Here is a 25,735-nt window from a genome sequence, read left to right on the forward strand (position 1 = left end):
TGCCTTATATGCTTGAAGCCATTGTATGGTCAATGTATAACATTTAAGTTTATCTGTGGTTACCCCACTATAGTATTACCATAACAATGTAGTTAATAAAGCTGGAGGAGGATAAAGCTTTAAGTATCAACAGCACTCATTCTGTTTGTGTAAATTGTTTCAATGTTTGACAGCTTTAGGTGTGGCTCACTGTGAAATTTACACAGTAATGTTGACAATAGTTCTACACTGCCACCTGCAGGATGACTTTAAAAAACCAGCCTATATCCTCTTTCAGTATTTACTGACTTAAGACAGACACAACCTGTTAACATCTTTAATTCTCTATAATACTTCAAAATGTCACTTTGCTCACAGGCTAAGACTTCCAAGTAACTTTGTAAATGACCATGATGACAACACCCAGACAGAATATCTAAAAATCACTTCAGACTGGATGTTGGCCACATTGAGAAAGTTTATTGAGTACAGTAATGTATTGTTAAGCTCAAATATTTCAGTGATTAGCACATATATTTTACTAAATAAAAAAAAAAAAAAATCATAATACAATGTTGTAAATTGTCCAATTAGGAAATATTTAAAAAGCCCTGAAAAATTTTGCTACAAAAACCATGATGAATTCACAAAGGAAAGCGTAAATTAATTTTATACAGGCACAAATCACCATATCCACAAAATGAAGGGCAAGTCACAATATGCTTGTACAGCAATATTACATCAGTTCATTAAGCCTAGAATGAGCTGCCAACAGAATAGTTCATCACTGTGTATTCACAAATTCCTTTATTTAATTGTTCATTCTTTTGCTTTCAGTCCAGCTCATTGAAACGTGCAAACATGGCCTTCCGAACTGCCTGCTTGTATGTTGCATGATCCCAGACAGGCTCTTTTTTCTTCCGCTTTCATAAATAAGAAATAGATAAAAAGTTAAATCACATATAGATAGATGACTGTCATAGCTCAATACACAAGCAAGACAAGAGGTAAAGACACTCACCTCAGTAGTGTTTAAACCTAAACCTGGTCTCTCACTGCCTTTATGACTGCCCCTGGAACACCACACAACATGTTCTGGTTAATAGCAAAATTAAGAAACAGGCTGTCGACATATTGACGTAGATCACCTAGGATAATAAAAAATAAACGATATATATATCTCTATCTCAACAGTTGAAACATAAGCAAACAGTCCCTTTATTGGATTGTGCGCTGTTCCGCGATTTAGCTCAAACATTGATAATACTTGTAAAAACTGTCAACCGTTACATATGTTAGAGTGTTGTTTGTCACGCTTATGCAAAACGTCACCGCATGGTACAGAAAGCGTGTACAAGTCAGACGTTGCATGTCGAAAACACTAGGAGACACACGGATGACAAGTGTTGTAAAATGTACATCATTATTTTTATCAATTTTAAATCAGAACATTTATTTTTATACATTATTTGCTTTTGGATTACTTCTGCATTGAAAAGTGCCTTTTTACACACACACAAAAAAATAAATAAAAAATAAAATAAAAAAAAAACACGCAGAGAAGCCCTGGGTAAAGTAAATAAAAATAAATTATCTGTCAAAAATGCTGTGTTACCCCGCTATCTGAGAGAAACGATCATACTAAAATTACCTCAGGTATTTTAAACATATCTAATATAGTCGCCAAAAGGCTACAGTACATACGCGTATTGATGATGAATTTCAGAGGGGTGCTGACCTACAGATGTCTTCTCCAAAGTTCCATCAAGTATGTTCATGGTTTTTATAGGTATATTGTTTTATAGGTATACCGATTGCATACAAACCGATCCAGGGTTTGTATGCAATCGGTCCGATTGTTTTGGTGCGGATCCGAGTGCCATATGCCTAAACTACCCAAAATATAGGAGAAAACGCACCAGGTTCCGAAACAAATGCTCCAAACGAGCCAGGTATGAAAATGCCCTAAATGTATTAAGATCCAACATTCACAAACCTTGAGCTGCCAGCCCATGTGTTTTGCTGCTTTCTTCTTTTTGTTTCAGGTGAACCGTTTGACTCCTTCATTTTCAACTATAAAAGGACAGGGGTTCAGAATGAAGGTAAAACATTCAATTTCAGAATTTAGAGAGAAGTTGAGAAACCCTTCCTAATCTATAGACTACACCATAAACTACAAGTAAAATACACTCACCTAAAGGATTATTAGGAACACCTGTTCAATTTCTCATTAATGCAATTATCTAATCAACCAATCACATGGCAGTTGCTTCAATGCATTTAGGGGTGTGGTCCTGGTCAAGACAATCTCCTGAACTCCAAACTGAATGTCAGAATGGGAAAGAAAGGTGATTTAAGCAATTTTGAGCGTGGCATGGTTGTTGGTGCCAGACGGGCCAGTCTGAGTATTTCACAATCTGCTCAGTTACTGGGATTTTCACGCACAACCATTTCTAGGGTTTACAAAGAATGGTGTGAAAAGGGAAAAACATCCAGTATGAGGCAGTCCTGAGGGCGAAAATGCCTTGTTGATGCTAGAGGTCAGAGGAGAATGGGCCGACTGATTCAAGCTGATAAAAGAGCAACTTTGCCTGAAATAACCACTCGTTACAACCGAGGTATGCAGCAAAGCATTTGTGAAGCCACAACACGCACAACCTTGAGGCGGATGGGCTACAACAGCAGAAGACCCCACCGGGTACCACTCAACTCCACTACAAATAGGAAAAAGAGGCTACAATTTGCAAGAGCTCACCAAAATTGGACAGTTGAAGACTGGAAAAATGTTGCCTGGTCTGATGAGTCTCGATTTCTGTTGAGACATTCAGATGGTTGAGTCAGAATTTGGCATAAACAGAATGAGAACATGGATCCATCATGCCTTGTTACCACTGTGCAGGCTGGTGGTGGTGGTGTAATGGTGTGGGGGATGTTTTCTTGGCACACTTTAGGCACCTTAGTGCCAATTGGGCATCGTTTAAATGCCACGGCCTACCTGAGCATTGTTTCTGACCATGTCCATCCTTTTATGGCCACCATGTACCCATCCTCTGATGGCTACTTCCAGCAGGATAATGCACCATGTCACAAAGCTCGAATCATTTCAAATTGGTTTCTTGAACATGACAATGAGTACACTGTACTAAAATGGCCCCCACAGTCACCAGATCTCAACTCAATAGAGCATCTTTGGGATGTGGTGGAACGGGAGCTTCGTGCCCTGGATGTGCATCCCACAAATCTCCATCAACTGCAAGATGCTATCCTATCAATATGGGCCAACATTTCTAAAGAATGCTTTCAGCACCTTGTTGAATCAATGCCACGTAGAGTTAAGGCAGTTCTGAAGGCGAAAGGGGGTCAAACACAGTATTAGTATGGTGTTCCTAATAATCCTTTAGGTGAGTGTATATTTATGGAAGCACATGCTGACTAGGGATGTAACGATATCAAAATCTCACGGTACGATACAATTTCGATATTGACCTCACAGTACGATATTTATTGCGATATTGTGGAAAAGCTCACGGTAAATAGCTCACGATAGTGTTTGTGATGATAATAGCGAAAAAATACTGACATTTATTCTGCTTTTGCCAGTCAACAGGCAATTTATTGTTGTATTTATGGATCATGACAACATAGAACGCTGATCACATAGTGCTTTTAAAGTGCAAGTTGTAGTCAGGAACATCAATATTCTGTATAGTAATATTTGGTTGCATAACTGATTCTTCTGTGCAATGTTCAAGTTAAGAAGCAACTAGAACAATTGTAAACAATAGGGAATTCCCTTTAAGTGCAAACAAAGATCAAGTTAAGTCAGGTTTATGCGCAAGGCAAATAAAAGCAGCCTTTTAAAACTGGTATTTAGGAACATAACTTAAACTTAAATAAAATAGTCAGTCAAAAAGCCTTTTAAAAAAACACTGACCTATCATTTAGCTTATGTTCACGTTTTTCATCAGAAAGATCAAAATAGTCTATTGTCTGTCCACCACCTTCTCTCCTTTTGCGTTTTTTGACATGGCGAAACCAAAATGTTTCCAGACATCTGATTTAAAAGCTGCAGGGGCTGGCACAATCTCAACATCGGGGTTGTTGTTTTCATCCTTACAAGTATCGCTGTCGGCCCTGCTGGCTTGCTGTGAGCTTGTGTGGACAGCGTGCAATCCTATTGGCTTAACAACGGTTGTTGTGACGACGCAGCGCAAAGGATCATGGTCTATGTAGTTAACAATGATTTGTTCCGCGGGACTGCGTTTAATCCTCTTGCTTTTTGACAGACACCTGTCCTTTTAATATTGTAACCCAACCACGACGATATCGAGACACGTTTACCACCGCGATAGCGCGATATTGTCAATATCGTTACATCCCTAATGCTGACCCAAGCAAAACACTACTTACATTTAATAATCTATTTAGAGAGCTTAAAATTATGCAGCCATGTATAATTGATGGGGAAAAATACCTCTTTTTCCTGGTTTTCTAAAGCCTCCAGCTCCCGTTTAGATTTTTTGATTTTCATGTGTATCTCCATATTTTGCTAAAATAAAAGACAAAATGCAGAGGTGAAAACACACAATGATTCTGTTGTGCAAACCTGAGCAGGGCTTGAAAGGACCAAATAATATGTTCTTCAAAGGGCTAAATAATCCAGTTTAATACTGAAACTTTAATGCCAAGTCAATAAACCAACCAGGGTGTATTTTATGGAATTACGGCAATAACACAAACTACAACTTGCCTAACCTACATCTTACGGTCTTGATTCTCTTAATGTGTCAGATTAAGCATTATGTAAACAGTTCTTCATATTACATTTTAGTTTCAGTCATGAGATCGGTCACCTTGTGCAAGTCTGAGAGCTGTTGGTGCCGGATCAGAGCGTCTTTATTGGGGAACTGTCTTCTGCACAGCAGACATGCCATTTTCTTCCAGTCTGTCAGCCTATCTTCCTTCTCCTCCGCCTGTGACTTGTTTTTGATGGGCAGCAGGGCTTCCTGCTTCTCGTGTTTCTCTTCTTCCTCTTCGTCGCTGCCTGCCCCATAGTCGGCCGCCAACATTCCAAGAGAGCCCATGGGGCGCTGCCAAAAGAGGGAGAGGGGTGCTTTCATCTTCAATGACACTTGCTGTAAATCTTCTTTAGTGTGGGTTATTAAATAGCCTACATCAATCAGGTTCAAGGTGATGTGTTCCCTTTTAGCCATTTGTGAAAAGTGAGCTTGTATTTTATATGTTGTGTGTTTTGAATAGAAAGACTGTAAACTCTCACCTTTGATGCCTTTTCCTCTTTCTTTAGAGGGGTGAGAGGCTTCTTGAATAAATCTTCTCCACCCACCTTTGTGAATGCAGAAACAGTATGGAATAAATCACAGACATTACATTTGTTTGAAGTACAGTACACCTATGACTGGTTGAATAATGAATGAAAAACAAAAAATTCCAGACTAAAAGACTGACCTTCCTTTCAAATATGGCAAAGGCTGCATCAGCAGCCTTGGAAGGCTTTTGGTCATCTCCTCAGATTTGAGGACAGGGGAAGGAGCTCGAACACTATCTTTCTGCTTGTTCTGGATTTTTGCCCATCGCTCCATGTCTTTCATTATCTGATAAGCAGATCCAAGATAACTACATAGATCTTACACACAGTGCTAGTTGTTGTTACGGTTTCTATTGCCTTTTTCATTTCTAATAAGGGACACAATAGCACTACAAGTACATCATTAATTGTGATGATAGCAAACCTTAAATGCTGCTAAACTTTTGGGCTTCTCCTCCTTATCCTTCTCTTTCTTTTCAGCTCGTGGGGTAGTTTCCTCTTCCACCCGTATCTCTGGCACGGCCTCTACAGCTTGCTTTACTTCCTCCTCTGTGATGGCAGTGGCAATTACCTCACCAACAGCTGCCACGGGGACACTAACAATGGGAGCTGGCTCCTGAACGTCAATAGTAGAGTTTTGGACTGGTATGTAGGTCTTGGAGGTACTTTCCCAGTACAGGTACTGCTGATTCTGAGCATTGTAGAAATACTACAAAAGCAACAAAAAATAAATACATTTCAGCCAGGATTAATCTGACATTACACCCAGCAATCAGATCAAATAAAGGGGCAATTTCTATACTCACCCTTGAGTTTGGATCATAGTAAAGGGTTGTCTGAGGGTCGTAATAGAAGCCTGATGTAGCATCATAAAGGAAGGCAGACAAATCTGGAGCTTCAGATCCGGCAGAAACTAGATTACCGTGAAACAAATCATTAGCAGAGATGACAAAACATGCCAAGTTTAAGCCAGCTAGTACTCTCAACCAAAACATTTTAGTGCAATAAACATATAGTAAATATTACACCAACAAAAAGTACAATACAATGCTTGTTTTTTTCTTTACATGTACCCTGGTATTTCTATGGCATATGAAGGCAGAACATTTCACACAGAAATAAGGAGAACATAGCCGCAAGCAGCAATGATTGGGGCCAGCCCCACTGGCATTCACTTAGCACAACACAAGAGCTTTAGTAGAACAGAGGCACAACAGCAACATTTATTGAGGCGGAATTCTTTTGAACCACAGTCCAGAGATTTAACCACTGCACAACTCAATTGACAAATCTAAAAGATGCCAAAGAGACATTCCAAGTTGTCAGTATGAAACCTTTGCTGAGAAAATGTTATTGTTATAGCCAAGTGGATTTCATTTGAAGCAGGAGTTATGTGGTTAAGTATAGCCTATGTTGTAGTAAGCCTAATGTGAAGACTCAAGTCAAGAAGTACAGTTTTTAACATCATCTTTTCACAATCAACACAATGTTTTGAAACGTAGTCCAGAGATTTAGCCACTGGGCCACTCCGTTGACATCTCGTCACACAAATGCATTGGTTAGCATGCTAATGCCTATGGATAGCATTGTAATAAATTAGCCTTAAAAGACAGAACACCCTACAATTAGTGTAGCGAAGGTTGTGTGAAGGCGCTGTAGGGCTAGTTTCGGATAGCAGTGAACCAGGTGTGTCGGTCAGAACACTACAGAGTGAGTATCAACTTATTATTTATTGTCACAAGTATGCAAGTATCAACATCAGTGGGAGAAGTCAGCCTTAACATCCACATTAGTCAGTGTCTGCTCAACAAGTGATATGAGCTTGAGGACTGCAATGAACTCTAGAGGGTTTGAGGATTAAGGACTGCAATGAACTCTAGAGGGTTTGAGGATTAGAGTCAACAGGGGCCCTTTGCGGTATCCAGGGGCAATGGGTTTCCTTAGATTAGTATGAGCCTTTGGAATAGTTGCAGATGAGCATGCTAGGACTGGTGGGAATGATGAGATTTGGAGGTGGTTAAGCACAATTAGAGGAACAACATGTAATAAAGTCCTTCATTAGATGATCCTTGACTTAACCAGCAGGGGTTTGATGCATAAGCGGGCTGGGTTGTATATCAGCTTGTGTAGGTTTGGATTTGTAGGAGTGTGTTTGAGAGTGGTTACTCTGCAACAGACATAGAGCAGAGCTCTAATAACAGCAATCACCATTACACATCACCAGACCATTCACATACAAACTATAGGCTGCTCCGCTTACACGATAACATAATGATGCATGAACACTTGTTATAACAGCTTTCATTGCATTTACCATCAGTACTTACACACATGAACTACTATAACATTATAATTCTTAACATTGTAGATAGGCAGATAAATTAGCAGAGCTAGCACGGATTAATTAACATTATCACGTAACATTACACAGCCAATAACTTTATAATTACTGATAACAATGAACATAACTCAGCGTACTGACTCACTCACTCAAATAAGACGCACATGAACACAAGATACGTCCAAACTGAGGCTGATCATAACTTTAATGCATGTCTCAGGCGACCGTGCAGCAAGAACTGATCTCTTGTAGCGGTTGATGCAGTATGTTCTTCTCTTCCTAGTGAATAGCGCCACTTCTGAACTCACAGGCTACGTACTTGCATAATAACGGTCCCAGCCATGGTTAGTGCGACAGCACTCATACATTCTCTTAAGTGACCTTTTGCACAATTAGCATGCCAACCAATTAGTATACTAAGCTATCATAGTATGTTAATTATGTATGTCAATTTTCTTTGGAACTATTGGTGACACCATCTTCATCTACTCAGTTTCACATCAAAACATGATGTTAAAGATGCATATCAATATTATAATTTATTTATTTTTTTTTTTAAATATAACAAAGTCTTAAAAATAATTACTTTATATTCAAATTCAAAATGGCCAAGAGGCAATCTGTCTGACATTGTAAAAATGAGGATCATCGAATGCATTTTTGCCCAAGTAATCTCCATAGATATTAGGATAAAGTTAAAGTTTGGTGTAGAAATAACAATATTTCAGATTAGGGCACCTTCACTAAAATTAGCATGCGGTCTCAGAACATGGTCCTAAAAAAAGCACACCAAATTGTATTTCAATAGACCAAAGCACTGTCAAGTCTCACTAGAGTCTCACTTCCTGTTTCATGTCGACATATATTTTGCATTGGCACAACTTGAACGGTAGCACAAATCAAAATTATGTTTGGTCAGTTATGTGCTGCTCAGTCTAAAGCTCATCGGAGCAAATTTTCAGGAAAATAAGATGAAGGAAAAATTATAAACTCCAAAATCCAAGATGGTGGCCACTGTAATAGAATTTACAATTATTATGAGGAGAGAAAGACAAAAATTCTGGGACAAACAGTTCAAAAGACATGCGCAAAAGAAAAGTGCATCTTTGAACCAGCGGGGGCGCTACAGAGTTCACCCAAGAAACCTCAGATTTGGTCTGGGATCTATTCATACCCACCCCATCATCATTTTACTATAAACAGTTCATAGGTTTGCCATTCCCATGGCAGAGGAATAATGTGAAAATTAACAAATTGACTTGAGGTTTGGTTCGTTAAAATTTGGGGCTTGGCCCTTATTTCCATTGAAGCATCTTATTAAATTAATTGTAAAATCAAATAAATTGCCTGTCCTCTATTAACATGACAAATTTTCAAATGCTTCACAAAATTGGTCCCTTTAAATTGACTAGTGTTGTACCATAGCTGTATGCATCAGAGGTGTCTGCAGGGAGTGGTGCAGGGAGAGCAGGTTCAGGTAAAGCTGCAGTCTGGTGCTTTGCTGTCTGGACTGGCTGCACCATTGCTGTTGTCTCAGAATACATCATGTCCTACACACAGCCAGATAGTCAATTAAAGTCCAAAACAAATATATTTACAGGCTTAAAGGGATAGTTCATCCAAAAATTACTTTCTTCCATGGAACAAAGTGAAAGGTGACAGACCATCATTCTGCCTAATAACTTCTTTATGTTGCAAGGAAGAAAGAAAGTTGGTTTGGAACAATATGATGGTGAGTATATGACAGAATATTCATTTTTGGGTAACTATCCTTGAAATTGCATTTCCTGTCTCATTCAAATGTCTTTGTGCTTGTATAAAATATCTTCACCTGTGTTAAGCTTGAACTCAGCATTGCAGCTGAGGACAAGGTGGTATCTACTCCCATCAGGTCACCTGCAGAAAATTACAGTAACAGTATTAACTTCAAAGAATGAACTTTGCATCATATAAGTGAATTTATAATATAGGTCACAATAACATCATAGATTTCATTTCCCAAAAATGAAAGTACTCACATCATTTACTCACCCGCATGCCATCCCAGATGCATATGACTTCCTTTTTTCAGCAAAACACATTTGAAGAAAAATATCTCGGCTCAGTAGGTCTTTATAATGGAAGTGGATGGTAACACGGAAGATTTTGATTTCTTATAATGGAAGATTTTGATTTAAGAGGAGATATAAGTTTTTGCACAGCCATATTTATTTGACCCCGAGAACTCTGACGAGGAGCACAGGAAGATGGGAGGCTGGACCAACAGCAGCACAACAAGCCTCAGTGAGACAGAAAGCTCAGGAGATGCGGTGGTGCACATGTAGCAAGGCCAGACAATGCCAACAGAGGTAGAGTGTGTCTGCTGCAATGAATGGAACATTTCATGCCATCGCTGGAAATGTAGCGTGACCTTGGCCCTCTCGTGAACGTGCAAACCGCTGCTTACCGGGCACGATGATTTACAGTTAAAAAGTACTTAAATATTGATCATTTTTGCACCAGAGTTGATCGTATTTAACCACTGGAGTCATATGGATGATGTTATTGCTGATGGTCTATGCATTTTGGAGCATCAAAAATCATGTGACCATTCACTTCCATTAAAAGGACCTACTGAGCTGAGATATTTTTCTTCAAATGTGTTCTGCTGAAGAAAGGAAGTAATATACATCTGGGATGGCATGAGGGTTAGTAAATGATGAGAACTGTAATATTTGGCTGAAAGTTCCCTTCAAGAGATAACAATAATATAGCTGAAGAATGCATACCTTGCATGGCAGGTGCAATGCCCATAGCTGTATGAGAAGGCGGAGGATAATATTGCTGCTGTTGATATTGATGTTGTTGCTAGAAAAAGTCAAATTAGAAATTATTTCTGAAAAAAGGGAAAAACTTCTCAAAGACATTTTGCAACAGCTTATGTAATACATTGACCTACCATCATAACATCTGGAGGGAATCCCAGGAGAGAAGTGTTTGACTTATCATTGTCCCTCCTATAGCTTTAGAAATAAATACAATTATATTAGACATGGACCTCAAAGCGAGGTCATTATAGTTTTGCATTTTCAAATCAGTTTTCATTTTATATCGTTTTCAAATTTGCTATAAATTTCAGTTTAGTTTGTTTAGTTTTTATTTTGTAAACATTTCTAAGTTTTTATATATTTAGTTTCAGTTTTTTGTTTTAGTAATTATAGTTTTGAGAGTTAACAGAACACTTCCAGTGTGTAGATCAAGCAAGACATTTTAATTTAAGCTTGGCAAACTTACACAATACACTTAAAAGCAAAAGGAAACCATAGAATATTTGCACAGATTACTTCGACTCAGCATAAATGTGCATAATAACATAATAGTTTGAGATTCCACTGTCACAAAGAACCAAACAACAGCAGATCAAAAGTATAAAAGTTAAATGTATGAAAATTTCAAATGAACTCAAATTCATGTTAAACATGAAAACTTGTTAAACTGTTGAGTCTTGCTGTACCAATGGCGGGCACTCAGTCACTTTGTTTATATAGGTTTACATTTACTGCATATGATTCGATACGTGTCTCGTATAATCTTGAAATCAGTGGTCATCTGTTAAATATAGTATGTTATGCATTCAACCACAAATCCAGAGGCCAGACCATGTTTAGTCTGATGAATGATGTCATGAATATATAGATGATTATGAAAATCTATGGTTTGTCAATATTTTCCATCGCTGGTATTTGTATTAGTTTATTAAACAGTTCTGTATCTGGCACTGGATTCAGGCTGCATATTCTAGAAAAATTATGCTTTCTGCTTCATTCTATGAATTGAATCCACATGAAATCAGTAAAAGACGCTGATATAGCAACTTGATGATGATTGAAAGATATTTGCATTAGATTGTGTAATTTGTAATATTTATATGCACTAATGCGAACACGTTATTGCCTTTGCCATTGTATTGCACCTGTTACCCCAGCATGCCAGCCTTTGCAAAGTATGACCTGAAAATATTTATAGAAGATTGTGAAAATGTTTTATACTTGTTTTAATATAAAGAATTCCTACCAGTCATAATTCATGTCTGAGACATCTTCATATATCAGTCTTTCAGTATCAGCTAACCTCATGTGCATTACATGCCACAACGGTATCTGCAGGTTTTCACCTAAACAGCCCAATAGTGTATGGCACTGTGACTCTGAAGATGAACACAGAGCTCGTTGATTAAGAAAATTATTTTACTTCAGTTCGTTTTTTTTTTTTTAATAACTGCTGTTAGTTTAATTTAGTTTTTCATTTATTTTGAAATGTTTATTTTATTTCAGTTGACAAAAATTATTTTTGTTTTTGTTAGTTTACGAAAATATCCTTGCCTCAAAACCGTAAAGTTAAACTTCACAAAAAATGAATACCTTGCATTTCCTTTTGTGTTCAATGGTAGAAAATGTCATACAAGTTTGGCATATCACATGGATGAGTAAATTATGACAATTCTAATTTTTAGGTGAACTGTCCCTTTAAAGGTTTCCTCTGTAAACTGAAAGCAGCAAACCCACGTAATGCTTACTATAACTTCCATATATTCCTGCCATTGTAAGTAATGTTAACTAAATAGCGGACTTGACTGAGACTTACTTCTGGTTCTTCAGAGGCTTTGCTACCTCAGCATATACTCTGACCCCATCAACCATGATTGGACGGGGTTTGGTTAACAGCTCAACCAATCGGGTAACATGCTGTGTTAGGGGAAATAAAGCGAATGGTAGCATTACTAATGGACACACACCTATAGAATTAATCTTTCCAAAACTTTGTGGTAGTTGCCATGATCCCATTAAATTACAGGACAATACCTCATGCGAGTCCATATCGACAAAGCAGAAGCACTTGGATCCAGGTGACTTCCCTTTGACGAGACGGACGTTACGCTCATCCAGGTAAGCAAATGGATCAAGTGTCTTCAGTATGGTCTCCACAGTGGTGGTGGGCAGTATGTTCTTAATGATCATCGCTAAAAAACAAAGACATGAGTTATATATTAAACACTGCTTTAAGCATCTAATGTGTAAAAGAAACATTTAGGTCACAACACTTTACACAAGAAGCTGAAAAATGGATTAACTGTAAATGAAAAGCACATAGACACTTTCTATTCTGTTTGCACTGTTAACTTCTGGCATTGCTTTCCTTTAAGAAAATACCATCCACATTTACAAGCTCCTCACTTACTTTTGCTCTCCTTGAAAACTGGATCAGAGTGATGCTGGTTTTGACGCGAGGACCTCTGATTGCCCCGTTCCTCAGCATGTTGCTCAGCCTCCTGCTGTTGTAACTGTCGGTCCACTTGTTGTTGCCATGCTTCAGGTGTTAAGTTGGAGCTCCTCTGCCACACACCTTGAGAGACGGGGTCCTGCACAGGCTTGGCAAGGGGTTCCTCCTTTACGCTGTGTGGCGGGACTGGATTTGGTAACAAACCGACCTCGCTGACTGGGGCAGCGTTAATTGGTGGTTCATGATGCTGATATGCAAAAGACAGCAATTTTATTAAATGTATGGATTTCTCAAATGAACAGGTTCCTTCACTTTTTAAATCAATCATAGCTTTATGAGCTTGTAATATTCAGCATACTCTACAAAGAATCTCACCTGTTCTTTTATGTTTTTGTCAGGCTGGATATATTTCAGTAGAGCAGTCTTGTCACCAACCTTAACAGACCCCTGGAAAACAGAAAGAGAGTAAGCATTTCAATGCTAATTGACTGTAATCCCCCACAAAAACCAACAAAATACATGGGAGTGTTTCCCAGAATGCCCAGTAGACGGATCTGCCTGTCTTGAGGCCATACATACAAGCAAGTCAGATCTGGACTTTTGTTATGCCCAGTCTCTGACTAAAGTTGTTTTTATTGTTTGTTTTCCCTCTGCCTTGTATAGTGTAAAAAATAAATATTGCTTAAAGAGATAGGTCTGCCATTTAGAGAGAATGTTACAGTTATTGATTAGATGATCAAGATGCTAAAAGTCAAGTAAAAATCTTATTGTGGCTCTCTCATCCTGTTTTATGGACCATCCCTTCAACTTGAAAGTTAACATGACAATCTAACTGTAAAAAAAATAAATAAAACAAATACCTGAGCGCATTATTGATAATGACAAATGGCATACTGGAAGCGGATACGATGCACACCAGTGAAAATATCTAATATACCATCCATCATTCATAAAAAGGACAATAGCAGAAACCCACATATCAAAAAAGTATTGTACAAGTATGAATTTGGTGAAAGAACTTCTGTTTTTAGATATGCAGGACGTTCTAGGTAAATTAACAGTGTGATGTGATCAACCTTACCCACCATCAGGCTGAATTCTCTCAGCAATCTGCATTTGAACATAACCACTGTAGTATTTACATGTTGTAGAAGTCTTTGCATCTTTGTTTCTTTTTTTAATTTGCTAGCTGGACAGCAGAGAAATTATATTACATACGTTTCGGGAGTAACAAGACTAACCAAACAACAAGATGGCAATGTACCTTGCACAAGGTTCTTTTCAGGAAGTTACTTCACTAGACAAATAAAAATAAAACATGCTGATATAACCAGCACAAGCACAGGACATTATTGTTTACTCGCTTCAACTGCCAATGGAAACAAAAAAGCCGCTGAAACTGTCAAAACATACAGAAGCGAACACTCGCCTTACTTACTTTTTTAGTGCTGTGCACCAGAATGCAATTATAAATGAAGTTTTCATTAGAAATCCAAATCTGGAAGTAGTACTGCAGCCACTCATTTCCAACAAACAAGTATCAGCACGAACCTCCAGATATACAACATTTATAAAGTCAATCAAGCTGGAGCAAGCAAGAATGGAAAGAACTTTGTGTAATCACAGTAAGGCTTGTTGTGGTGGTGATGAGATCTCAAACTCAAGATGATTGAATCACAATCCATGGAAAGATTAATAAAAAGACTTCAGGATAAAGGAGAACCAGGCTTCAAGCAGAACCAAAGCAATTCCAGAAAGACTGTGTGAAGGATGAGTGGTGACACAGCACTCGTAAAACGTTGAAACGGTTGCTTGGTCTCGCAGCATAAAACTCTCTACCCAAAATCACAATGTTAATAAAACAACCTGTTTCTTCGAAAATTTGAAAGCAGAAACTACCACTCTGATTTGACATCAGCATAATATGACAAACAACAAAATGAAGAGACATTTTGCCAGAGTATTTTTTTTGTTGACTAAAATTCTGAAAATCCAAAGCTGAATTGCTGTAATTAAAGAAAATTAACAAAGCCAAAGAAGAATGTTTAGTTGCCACTTCAGAATGCATCAGTGGGTGCAAGTACAAGCGAATGCAAGATCTCATCAAGATGGTAAAATTAGGTTAATAAAATAGTAAACCATTGAATCGAAATAAAATTTCTATGGCATGATTTACTAACACCTGAGAGTTGGAGAAAAGGTAAGACAACACGCAAATCCAATTTCAAACTCCCTATGCCGTATAACTATTCCTACCTATAAATTCTGAAGTATGAAAAAAAGAAAACAACCAATTGTAAAGGTTGTATACAATGTCTTTGCTAATAAAATAGTGCATTCCTTAATACTAGGCTAAACTTTTCACGTCTGAAACGTAATGTTGCAAACTAATATAGAATTACTTTTTCTAAGAGACTGGTTTTAATTGGTCATGATTAATATGTTGAAAATGTATGCTAATCTTTTTCCTTGAATATCTTGTTTCCATTTCCCCATCTACCCTCCCTTTCCACCCTGACCCCATTCCCCCCAGCCCAAGCCTTCTTCCAGTTAGGAGTCAGAGCCGTTGTAGAGGGAGGAGGATGGGCCACCTGGTTGGACTCCATGAAGTGGACAGCATCCTCGAGGTTTAAAAACTCCACATAGGCCGTATCGTAGCTGTAACCTGGGAACAGCATTTGAAATACAGATGGATTTGCGTTAGTTAATGCAGGTAAATAGAAAAACTTTCAAGAGAAAAAAAGGCAGTGGTTCGTTTCACGAGTTAAAGCGAGTTGAGTCAGATGTTTTTTTGCACATTGTCTTGCCTATCTTGGGCGCCTTTTCATTTAATTATTTAAAGACAAACAAAAAAATAAGAAGTCACAGAGACACTTCGAACATGTCAAGAAAATAAAAGATTCACTTTGCAGTAAGAATCTTAAAGCACCTCTTTCAGTATAAAAGAATTGAACTAGTGTAAACAAATAAAAATAAAAAGAAAAACATTAAAATAACAATACAGCAACTAGGCATATAATCAATGCCTAAAAACACATCTTACAAGACCCAAGATAAATATGCAACTAACCTACAACGAGTTAAAAGGGAAAGTTATAGAATAAAATTGCAAGGCCATGTGGGGTCCCAAGGAATGTATTTGATCTTAAAAATCTGGGCTGATTAATTAGAAAATGAATCTAGGAGCAATAAAAAGGGACAGATCACTCTTGGTTTTCCTTGAAATGACCAACAAGTCAAAGAGAAGGAACTGTTCTTTTGTTTTGTTTTTTTATAGTTAAAATATGCAATGTTTTGTTTTAATATTTCTGCTGTAACTGTAATCAATAGGCCTTTTTCACACTTCCGCGTTTCTTACTTCCGGGGGTGGCCATCGCAGGGTAAACTTACTTCCGGTATCAACAACAGCCATTGAAATGTGAGCAAGATCTGATGAAATCAAAGTCTTCATACAAATTAAAGAGCATGTAAATGTTTGATATGACTTTACGCTTTGCTGGCGACTCTACAAATCTTTTTACAAATTAACATTCTGACAACTTTAAGGAAGACATAATGCGACTGAATCCAGCATATTCAAGATTCTATCGGTCATAGACTACACCGATAATAAGTAACTATAATAATAAGATAAATAAGATAACAAATTCTCATCTTTATTCTCCATGTACGTTACGGTCGGCTCTGCATTATTGCACGTAAAACAGCACGTGTGCGGAGAAAATCATCTGCAGCCAGCTCCGCGCTCTCACACACCTGTGCAGCTCCAGAATGAGAAGCAGGGCAGGGATAATGAAGTCCGATTGCTCGCAACATGGGACACTTTTATAAACAGACACTTCTGTCATCTCTCTATCTGACATTTCATCTCATTCACATGCTCCTGACATCATCATAAAACTGAGTTAAAGTTAATGTTTGTCATTCGGGATAATATTCATTAAACACAGCCAAACCAACTCAGATATACATCTGTCTTTCACATAGCACATGGTTCAAACTTTAAAATAAGATTTTTTTTTTTCATAGTAATTTTATAAAAGATTGAATTCATGACTGTGAAATGTTCCAAAAAATATACCTTTCGTGAGACAAGAATGTTTTTTCGTGAGATTTTAGAAACGTATGTAACTAATGTTCTTACCATGTAAATCTGCGCTGTAACATCTGATGTAATGCTTACTCCACTTTGCACATGTTAATATTATTATAATCAGTATAAAATGCATTGTTTATTGCACAGTTCCTTATTGCTCTCTGCTGCTCTGTTACTGAGATGGTGGGGTTAATGTACATTGTGTATATACTATATATATCATTTTTTAAAATAGGTAAACAAATTTGACAGAATGACTTGGTTTCATTCATTTGATTTACATTTATACTGCATTTAAAATTTTGGGGAGTTTAATACAAGGTTCAATGTGACATTGAATTTTATTTGTATTTTTGCATCTGTGCTGGGAGTTTATAAAGCTTTTTAAAATAAATGTCTCATGATACGGAGCCACGAGGATTCTCATTTATGCTAATGAGACTGGAGCTGGTGAAGAAACCACATCAGCCCAGCATTTGAGCATATAAACTCAAGAGACTGCAGCCCAAGTAGCCGAATCAGTTGGGAAAAGATAAATAATTTCTGTATACATTATATTGTGGCTTGTTGGAAAACAGACATTATGGAAACGTATCCTAAAGTAATAGCCACAAAGCCATAGCGGAAGTAGCCTTACCCTGCGGTGATCTGACTCATGTGAAAAAGGATAATAGACCTTTTTCCACAGACTGTGATGATACATTTTTAAATTATAATTTTTCTTTTAAATATAGAGTGCAAGTTTATAACATTCTTTGTGTTATATTACCCTGGAATTTTTTTATTTAATTACTACAGCTGTAGTTACAGAGTGCAAGACAGTAAATTTGGCATTTTATCCCTTCTGACTGTCTCATCCCCACCGCTCTATTTTCTTCTTCTGGAAAGTCATTCTGTAATAGTGGATTTTTTATTTTGCCATTGGAGCAAATGTTTAAGAAAAAATATTACTTGCTGTGGTCTCCCATTCCCCGCTGTCAAAAGTTTACCCTGCAATCGTTTACTTCCACGTTCCAAAACACGGAGTGTGAAAAATGTCTATTGGTGGTGAGTAATTGTGAGTTTTTATTATATGATAGCACTATTTCAGTCCATGCTACTGAATCTGCAGGCCTTCACATAGGCTAGCTCAAATTGAACAGAACATCCAGAAAAATCTTTTCAACAAAATCTGAAATATTACTTTTTAAATGCGATTATAGTTCCAGGGATCCCATGGCAACAATGAGTGTATTATTCAAAATTCAACAAATACTGTAGTTTTGATCCAAGTCATCTATTACGGCATATATATAAAAAAAAAAGGGCTGGGCGATATAATGAATATTTATGATATAATCTCAAAAATTTTGCTGACGATGTAAACTTGACCAATATTGTGAATATTGCGATGATTTTAATGTGCTTTAATTTAGCCATTGTTTCATAAAGAGCGGGGTTACATTTACATGTTCTAATTGATCATTGTATAAATATTTGGGGTTGCCTCCTCCCCCTCCCACCTGGAAACTACACCCATCTGTGTTTGATTCAGAACAAATTGGTGACGCGCTGATCTGTGTGCACACGCATGCCGAAACTCACATCAGTTCACGTGCATCATGAAATCAAAGAAACGCAGGTTCAAGCAATCGTGCAATTCCAAATATTAATAACCGCAACAAGATATTATACAAGTCAACAAACACGGCATTGTATAACAGGAAAGAGACGATTACTGCATTTCAGGAAATGTGGGACATTGTAAACTGTCTAATACACATTGCCTTTTCTGTGTCAAACTAAAAGCTCCTTGTGAAGTTGAAGTGAATTCAACAGCAATTTTGGTGTCAAAACAAAAGTCCCAGGTGGAGGTGAATAAACAGGACATAAATATATTCCTTTTGTAAAATGCAAATCTAATAATCAGAATAATGATAATTCAGTATTATATTATATTATAATAATCAACCCGACATGTCCCACAGTAATAATTTAGTATATTGCAATATTTAACTGGGGTATCAAAAATAAGTCAGTGAAGTAGATTTGCACACACAAAAATGTATTTAAAATATCCTTCAAATGTTTTTACTACTGCTTTTTATTAAGCTACTATGTATCATTTTACATGAAATATGAAGTTCATATCATTGTATCAAATAAAACGATTTTCATTCTCCCTTGTTTATTTAATGAAAAACAAATCATATTTATTAGGTTAATGTCTTTAAAATTTTGAATCTGCTTGGCTACAATAGCTGTTGGATGAAATGATGGTTCCTCCTATAAAAATAAAATAAATAACTTTAGCTATTTTAGAGCAAATAAATAATTATTGAGATACATATCAAGATATAACTTAAAACATATCACCCAGCCCTAATTAAAAACACTCGAAATGAAAAAGGTACTTATAGGTGCACATAATATTCCATGGTAAAACAGTACTCCTATCAAATAAGAAAGGAAAAATTGGTGGCAACATTTCACTTTATAAAAAATGTAGTGATGCTGATATAGGCATTTTGGAAGTTAATAAACAGTTTAAAAAGGGAACAGTGTTAAGAATTCCCTAAATGTACAGGAGCTTCGCCTCTAAGCGCATGCCACCTTATAGATGGAAGCTGCCCAGGCAAAATTCCACATCCCACACAAGAACATGGGGAAAGGGGATTGGGGACAAGACTGTAGAATCTTCGGAATATGGATGAAACTTTTTATAGATAGAAAATGTGATTGATGCAGAATGTACAATCGATACAAAAGAGACAGTGAGCGTAAGATTCGAAGAGCGAATAGCGGAACAGTAGTTGCGAATCGATTATCGATGCTTGCAACAAACAAAAACCCACCTGGCACAACATCCCTTATTTTCATCCCCTGCATAGGCACTCCATCGCGGACTGCAAACGCATCCAGAATCTGACAGAGAGAAATACATTTTCAAGTAAGGATATGGCAGTCAGCTTCAGAGACAAATATATGTCAACCCTTTGACAAACATTCAGGGAAGTATTGTTTTTATGAATAATCAACAAGCAATAATTTAGCCAAGAACTGAGCTCACCTGTTGCATTGTGGCAGTTTTAGGAATTCCAGAGATGGCAATGGTTTTTGTGACTTTATCCTGGATACCTGCACTCCTGTAATCCTGGTCCTTTGTATTAAAATTCACAGCAGTATTATGATTATTATAATAAGAGGAGTAACAAGGAAATCTGTAATACTAGCATGTTTGAATTTACAAAATGTTAACATACAATTCCATATGTAATTTAGACTAAAGATGTGAAAAACATTTTATTAACCAATATACAGAATATGAACCACCACCTGAAAAAAAACAATTATTCGTTTTTTGGAACAATTAAGGAAACTGTAAAGACAAAGTTTTTTTTTATATATATTGTGATCTTCATTTGAACAATCTCGATAACAATTCTTAAATCTCAAGATCGATCTTTTACTTTATGCACAACCCTCTACAATGTGAGTAAATAATTTACATGAGACCACATTTTGTGCTAAAAAAGTCTGTTACAGGGCACTGGCTGGTAATTGTTCAGATTTCATCAATGACTGAGTAGTAGGCTTTAATGGAAAAATTCAAATCAAATCGTGAAGTTGTTAAATTTCAGTCGAATAGGGAAATCTGTATCAATACCCAGCCCTAAATGAAAGCAGTCAAAAAGATATTGTATTTTATTTATATAAAAATAATACAAATAAACTAGAACAAGATCTGCCAATTTAAATAAATGGAAAAAAAATGATACAATACAAATATCTTAAATAATTTCTAAAAGGTATAAAAAAATTTTTTTAAACTAAATAAAAACATACAATGAAACAGTAATAAAAAAATATACTGATTCCCTTGCATTAAACAAACAAACAAAAACTAAAGACAAACAACCAGAGATGAGGAGGAATATCATACCTGAGAACCGGAGTCATCTGATCTTCGAGGTGGGCTTAGTTTAGATTCTCTCACATCTTTCTCAGGCCCTTGAAGATCAGGTAGCTTGTAATCATATTTCTGTCCTGAGCTGGTCCGATAATCAATGTCCCTGTAATCCTGATCCAGTCGCTCTCCTCTTTTACTCTGAGGTTCCTTCGGCCCAGTTATCAAACTTTCTCTCTGTGGTCCTTGATCTGGATTGATGTCACTGGATCCCTTAAAGCTCACTCGATCTGCCAAACGATGCTCTTGATTTGGCTGGTTCTTGTCTTGGAAAAAGGGAGATCTACAACCTGTTGGAACAATTTTCTCAGGTTTTTCATCTCGGCCACTTGGCCAGAGTTTATCACCTTCTCTGCTTTGTGCATTTATAGGGGGATCCAATGGAAGGAGAGGGGGCTTCTGATTCCCCTGTGCTGGATCTCTGCCATTTTTGTCCCAGTTTTGGGACTTGGAACCTCTTTCGGATCGAGGAAGGCCAGGGCTGTCTTTTCCCAGAAACCCAGCAGACTGCCTGTCTAGGTCTTTGAACTGAGAACGCTCACCCAAGTCTCCTTTTTTTCCATGATTAGGAAAAAACCTTTCTTGTATATCTCTCGGGAATAGGGGAGGTGTCCTGGTCATCATTGGCGGAAGTGTGTCTCGGTCTCTGATACCAAGCTTGCGCCACTCATCGGAGTGTGTTTCATTTTCTCTCCCTCGGAAGCCCATGTGGCTGTCCATCGGCTCTGGGAATTCCCTGTCCCTGAGGGTCAGATCTTCAGCTCTTATTATGGATTTTGGGCCCCCACAACCTAAAGGCACATCAGGTCTTCCCCTGCCATCCATTGGAATGCCATCATCATCTCTGAACATCTGAGGCGGCTGGTCCCTAAAATCGTTGGAGGATCTCATACGGCTTCTCATATCCATATCGGAGTCAAACCTTCCCCTTGGATTAAGAGGTGGGGCTGTTCCCCGCCTTTCAAAATCCATCACTGGTCTGTCTATTGGAGGCATATCCATGCTGAATCCATCTATGTCACCCATCCATGGCCTGTCCCTCTCTCTTAAGTCCCCAAGATCTTCATTTCCCCCCATTGCCACCATGGCAAGTCTTCTCCTGATATCCAGGGGGGGATGCCCTGGCATATCCATTTCAAACCTGTCCCTCTCTCTTATATTCATGTATCCATCATCTGGGCCCCTCATATTACCTACCTGAATGTCTCTTTTGCCCATTTCCATGGGTGTTCTAGACTGCCCAATAAAGCCTTGAGAATTCTGTAGGTTGTTTCTCTGATCCATTTCAAAGCGTCTTCTAAAATGTATATCCATGTCACCTTCAGGCCTGAAGAAGTCTCTGGATGGCTCCCGTCCTCGGTCAAGAAGACCCCTGTCTCGTCCTCTCATATCTGGTGGGCTGTCAAACCGCCTCATGTCCATGGGTGGCCTGTCCATATTCATCTCATCTCGACCTCTGAAGTCAGCTCTTGTACCATCTCTGCCTTCAAACATGCCACCACGAGGTTCCCCACTGCAATACAAATAAAATGCATAACTACAAATCTTTTCATCTGAAGTGACAGATGATCAATCTTTGTCCTGGTTCACTTTTTCACAAAACAGAGTGGTACCACTATTGAGAACTTTAAGTAGGTTCTCATCTCAAACATCTCAAAGACCGCAAGATCGTGTAGATATACTCTCTACAATATCAGGAAGATCTTTCCTCTCTGAACACGCCACTCTAATTCTTGTTCAGGCACTTGTCATAACAAGACTGCACTACTGTAATGCTCTACTTGTAGGCCTCTCTGCATGTGCAATGATCCAGAATGCAGCAGCACGTCTGGTCTTTAATCAACCAAATAGAGCGCATGTTACACTAGACACCCATTAGAAGCCTGCAGTCGGCTAAGGAACGTTGCCTTGTTGTACCAACACAAAATGGCACCAAAACACTTTCCCAGATGTTTAGCTTAATCATACCACGTTGGTGGAATGACCTTCCCAAATCCATCCGTGAAACTGACTCACTTTCTGTCTTCAAAAAACACATATTTTCCATGAGCACTTAACCAGCCAATAAAAAAAAATATTATTGCACTTTTATCTGTTTTGAATACTATTCTGATTCGATTGAAACTTTGTTATATAGCACTTTTTGTACCACTGTCTCGCTTAAGTTTTCCTATTTTTTAAGTCGCTTAGGATAAAAGCGTCTGCCAAATGAATAAATGTAAGTAAAATCAGTGAGCTGCAATCAGTGTTGGGTGTAATGCATTACTAAGTAATTAATTAATGCAATCAAATTACTTTTTCATAAAAAAAAAAGTAAAGGGATTACTCTTAATTTTTCAGTAATTTATTTATGATGCAATTGCGTTAAATACTGTATAAACTACAGAACAATTCCATACAAACAAATAGTGAATTTAAAATGTAATATTTTTCATCTTAATAAATAATGCAATTACTTTTCAGACAGAGTAATTGGTACAGTAATCTAATAACACTGTAGATGTAATTAGTAGTTCATAATTAATAACTTTTTAGAGTAACTTACCCAACACTGGCTGCAATGTACTAGACAAAATATCAAAGTATTATATGTAAACAAATGATGCTAGCTTAATCTTTTTCAGAACTAACAACACCTCCATTTTAGTGGATGCAAGTTTACACAGTTGCCCTAGCAGAGTAGTAACCATCACATTTACTTGTAGTTCACATTAACTATAGCATGTTTTTTTCTAATATAATCCTAATAAATGTAGTTGTGAAAAATGTTTTACTTAAAAGTGTGCTTGTGCGATCTTTTGTCACAACAGCTACATGGTTTGATATCTTGTTCTAATAAAATAACATTAAAACTTTTCATGTGGCTTCATTGTACAAATACTTATAGGAGCCACTGTACATAAAATTTGAAAAGCATACTACATAAGCTATAACGTTCTTTGATTTAATTTCTTCTTTCTCTGCTGATCCTTTATTATCAAAGCAACAATGTCTAGTCATATAACACATTTCTTTGTGTTATAGATATTTAAGACTTTAAGATATTTACCGATAGGGCATCCCTCCTCGCGGCCCAGGCCTCGAACCATTCCACATGATGTTCCTTCACTCCTTGAAACTCTCCTTTAGCACGAGTTTCGAGTGCAGAGCGTTGTTAAACTAGAAGAAAAAAACATCCGACAATTAAAGACACATTTATTCGTTATTAATCTATCGCCCTCTTCCTAAACGTGTAGGCTTTAATGTCCCAGACAGGACAAATGGTTCCTGGCTGACTAAGGAATACTAACCACGTAATTCTATAATTAATACACATGTTGAAACGCTAAATTAGGAGATTTTTTTTTTACGTTTTCAAATGTAAGTATATGTTAATATTCTAACTATAAAGTTACAGGATTGTGAATTACTGATTTATAAACACCGGCGAGTTATCAAAGCCTAATACTAACACAAGACTTCTGGCTTGTATGCATAGCTAAAGGTGATGAAATCAAACCTAGTTTCAAATACACAACTGTATGCGTAATATACATGAGTAGTACCAACATACTTAAAGAAAGCAGGCTGTTTGTTTATAAATAGCACAAATGTGGCCCTAATGAAGAGCTATCGTGCTACGCGCTAAGTGTATCTTTCAAAAATTGTCAAAACAATAATAGCCGATAGGCTTTTCCTGTATTTAAAAAAAAGCTGTAACAGACACGAGTGACAGTTTTCTTATAATTGTGGTCAGTAAATTAATTTTAAGACGTCTCACCTTGCTTGTGGTAGTCTTTTCAGCGTTTTCCGAAAAAAGAAACGGAAATGTAGATGCGCACGCAGGATCCGGTGACAAAGCGCTTCTGGGAGTTGAAGTCGGATAATACAGTGAATCCTAAATAAATAAAGAGATCCCTTTAAAGCAACAGTATAACACGCGGCTGGCGTTGATTTCAGCCTCAAAATATAGATCTATCAATAGCCTCTCAAATGTTGTAAACTGTAAAAAGCTGAGGTGTCCATTTTCAAGTGTCTTTACGTTAATTATCTGTATTGTTGTATTAGGCTACAACCATTACAGAGTGAAATATGCATAAGCAAGCATAGTAGTTCAGGTTAAAGGTGTACTCAGTAAGTTTTTGCTGACGTTGTCTTGGACAATAGATTTCAGTTGTATGTCATTGTAGAAATATACTATTCACAACATGGCAGGTTAAATTAAATCCCTGAGCGAAAGTGTCCAATAACAGGGCAGATTAAGCCAATCTAATCCTCTGGTCATGTGATCCTAACATGGCAGACGCCATGAGGGACCCTCTCCATGTAGAATAAGACAGATTTTATAAGATTACTAAAATGACTGGAGTCCTCATCTCATGTAAGTAGTCATGATTTTAGATGTATGTTTCAAAATTACAATTAATTTCTGTTGAAGTAAAACTTTTTAAATGAGGAAAAAGTTACTGCGTGCACCTTTAAGAGTGTAAGTGTCTAACTAAACATGCGATAATTGGCCATGATTTTACGAATGAAATGTTGTACTGACCGACAGTAATTTCCAAGGATGCAAACGAATCACCTTTTGGCAAAATTCAGCAGTTTGAGTTGATAATATGTCATGTCTACGTGATTCATAAAGTTATTCGTTATTTTGAATGTGAAAATATCACTGGAGCAGTTTTCAGCATATCAGGTATAAGACAAAGAGTGAATGTGTGCACATGATGAATGAATAGCTATTCTAGCTTTTGAAGTAGCTTTATAGAAAATTCAATAACATTTTCAATAAAACACAAAGCAGGAGCA

General features: G+C 37.3%; 1 protein-coding gene across 1 annotated transcript; it reads right to left on the minus strand.

Moving 5' to 3' along the window:
* Window positions 1-444: 444 nt before the first annotated feature.
* LOC127646493 (RNA-binding protein 6) lies at window positions 445-24,756 on the minus strand. The gene is given in 24 exon segments (XM_052130197.1): window positions 445-902; window positions 1,001-1,052; window positions 1,976-2,052; window positions 4,454-4,528; window positions 4,833-5,069; window positions 5,258-5,323; window positions 5,446-5,507; window positions 5,510-5,591; window positions 5,730-6,014; window positions 6,112-6,218; window positions 9,067-9,196; window positions 9,478-9,542; window positions 10,415-10,493; window positions 10,585-10,648; window positions 12,270-12,370; window positions 12,488-12,645; window positions 12,864-13,152; window positions 13,281-13,352; window positions 15,497-15,570; window positions 19,836-19,905; window positions 20,051-20,140; window positions 20,924-22,460; window positions 23,997-24,106; window positions 24,708-24,756. Coding segments are annotated over 23 exon segments (3,909 nt in total). The 5' UTR covers window positions 24,044-24,106; window positions 24,708-24,756; the 3' UTR covers window positions 445-812.
* Window positions 24,757-25,735: the final 979 nt, after the last annotated feature.

Source organism: Xyrauchen texanus, chromosome 7 (genome assembly GCF_025860055.1).
Source record: "Xyrauchen texanus isolate HMW12.3.18 chromosome 7, RBS_HiC_50CHRs, whole genome shotgun sequence".
NCBI classification, from domain to species: domain Eukaryota; kingdom Metazoa; phylum Chordata; class Actinopteri; order Cypriniformes; family Catostomidae; genus Xyrauchen; species Xyrauchen texanus.